At 39.9% G+C, this 1,799-nt stretch overlaps 1 protein-coding gene across 1 annotated transcript; it reads right to left on the bottom strand.

Annotated features, from left to right (window-relative positions):
* Positions 1-237: 237 nt before the first annotated feature.
* LOC132250062 (olfactory receptor 2A5-like) lies at positions 238-1,176 on the bottom strand. Its single transcript, XM_059726213.1, has one exon. The coding sequence runs from the start codon at positions 1,174-1,176 to the stop codon at positions 238-240; it is 939 nt and encodes a 312-aa protein (XP_059582196.1).
* Positions 1,177-1,799: the final 623 nt, after the last annotated feature.

Consider the following 1,799-nt stretch of genomic DNA (forward strand, 5'->3'; position numbering starts at 1 on the left):
AAGAGGGGGAATGATTTAATAATAGGAATAAAAATTGTAATAACTAAAATTAAGATTATAACTTGGAATTGGAAAAGTTAAACTCATTTCATTTACAAAAGTAACTATTAACAGGACAAAAGGTCATTGGAATAATATAATGAATATGTTATTACTTAAAATTCAAATGTAAATGGACAATAAGGTCAAAATAAGCGTATAAAAGGCAACCGTAAAATGTAAGAATACAAGAGAGACTTATGTGGAAGGAAAGGATCTCTCCCTCCTGAGAATTTTCACCAGGGCTCCTTTCACCTGTTCGTTCCTCAGGCTGTATATAAGGGGGTTCAGCATGGGGTTGATAAAGCTGTAAAAGAGGAAGAGGATTTTCTCTCGAAAAGCTGAGTGGCTGGTCATGGGTCCCATGTACATGATGATGGCCGTTCCATAGTAAAGCCCCACCACGGTCAGGTGGGAGCTGCAAGTAGAGAAAGTTTTGCGCCGTCCTGCAGCAGAGTGGATGTGCAGGATGGTGGCCAGGATGTGCAGATAGGAAACAATAACTAATAAGAAGGGGAACAGCAGGATTAACACGCAGGCAGTAAATATCACAGTCTGGTTGATAGTGATATCAGCACAGGCTAGCTTTAACACAGCCAGGAGTTCACAGAAAAAGTGGTCTACTTCATTAAGGCCACAGAAAGGCAACCGCAGGGTCAGACCCACTTGTATTGCACCAAACAGGAACCCACAGGTCCATGAACACGCCACCATGGTGGTACACACTCTCCAGTTCATGATGACATTGTATCGCAAGGGGTGGCATATTGCCACATAGCGGTCGTAAGACATCACTGCCAGCAACACACACTCAGTTAGGGCTAAGGCCATGTAGAGGTATATTTGAGTCCCACAACCAACAAATGAGATGGTTTTCCTCTGGAGAAGGAGGTTCCCCAAAATGTGGGGGACATTACTGGAGGCATAGCAGATGTCTAGTATGGAGAGATGGCAGAGGAAGAAATACATGGGGGTATGAAGCTGGGAGTTGTGACAGATTACCACAAATACAAGCGTATTTCCAACCAGTGAAACTGTGTAGATAACAGAAAAGATCCCAAACATGAAAAATTGCATGTTTTCCCCAGTGGAAAACCCAAGGATGATAAATTCAATGACAAACGTTTGATTTTCCATTTTGAGCAGGAATGTTCTGGGCACAAACCAACATCACTAGAATCTGGAAGAAGGAAAATTAAATGCATGAAAAATAGCCAAATAACAAGGTGCGAGTTACCTTTAAAAAAAGAAAGACTGACTGTCTTTTCCTCACAAGTCCCATTTTTAACTCATTGCCTACAATGGGAAGTAGATCATAACTGGAATAGTAAGTATGCTGCAATAGCATGTATTAATGTATGTGAAACCAAATAATAGGGTTTGTGCAATCTTTCAAGTATGTGGCTAAAAAAAAGGTCCATGAGAACATCTCTTTGCCTGGTGATTATTAAAATAATATTTTTTTAATTCTGTTATCCAGGAAATTTACTTTAATTTTTGACTGAGCAAATAAATCATCAAGAGCAGTTTCAAGGTTGTGTTAAATTCATGTGATCACTGTGAACTAAAAAATGAACTCTGAGGAGCATCCTCTCTCCAACACAAAATGAGCTTAGCCACATTACTTACTCCTGTGTGACTGACGATGTGGGCTGCATTTATATTATCAATAGCGTTACGAGGGGGCTAAATGCAATAAAATTTCATAAGGAGGTGGCAAAGTCAACCTCTTACAAAGTAGGAAATGCCAGATAGAAGTT

This window comes from Alligator mississippiensis, chromosome 4, assembly GCF_030867095.1.
Source record: "Alligator mississippiensis isolate rAllMis1 chromosome 4, rAllMis1, whole genome shotgun sequence".
Lineage (NCBI taxonomy): Eukaryota > Metazoa > Chordata > Crocodylia > Alligatoridae > Alligator > Alligator mississippiensis.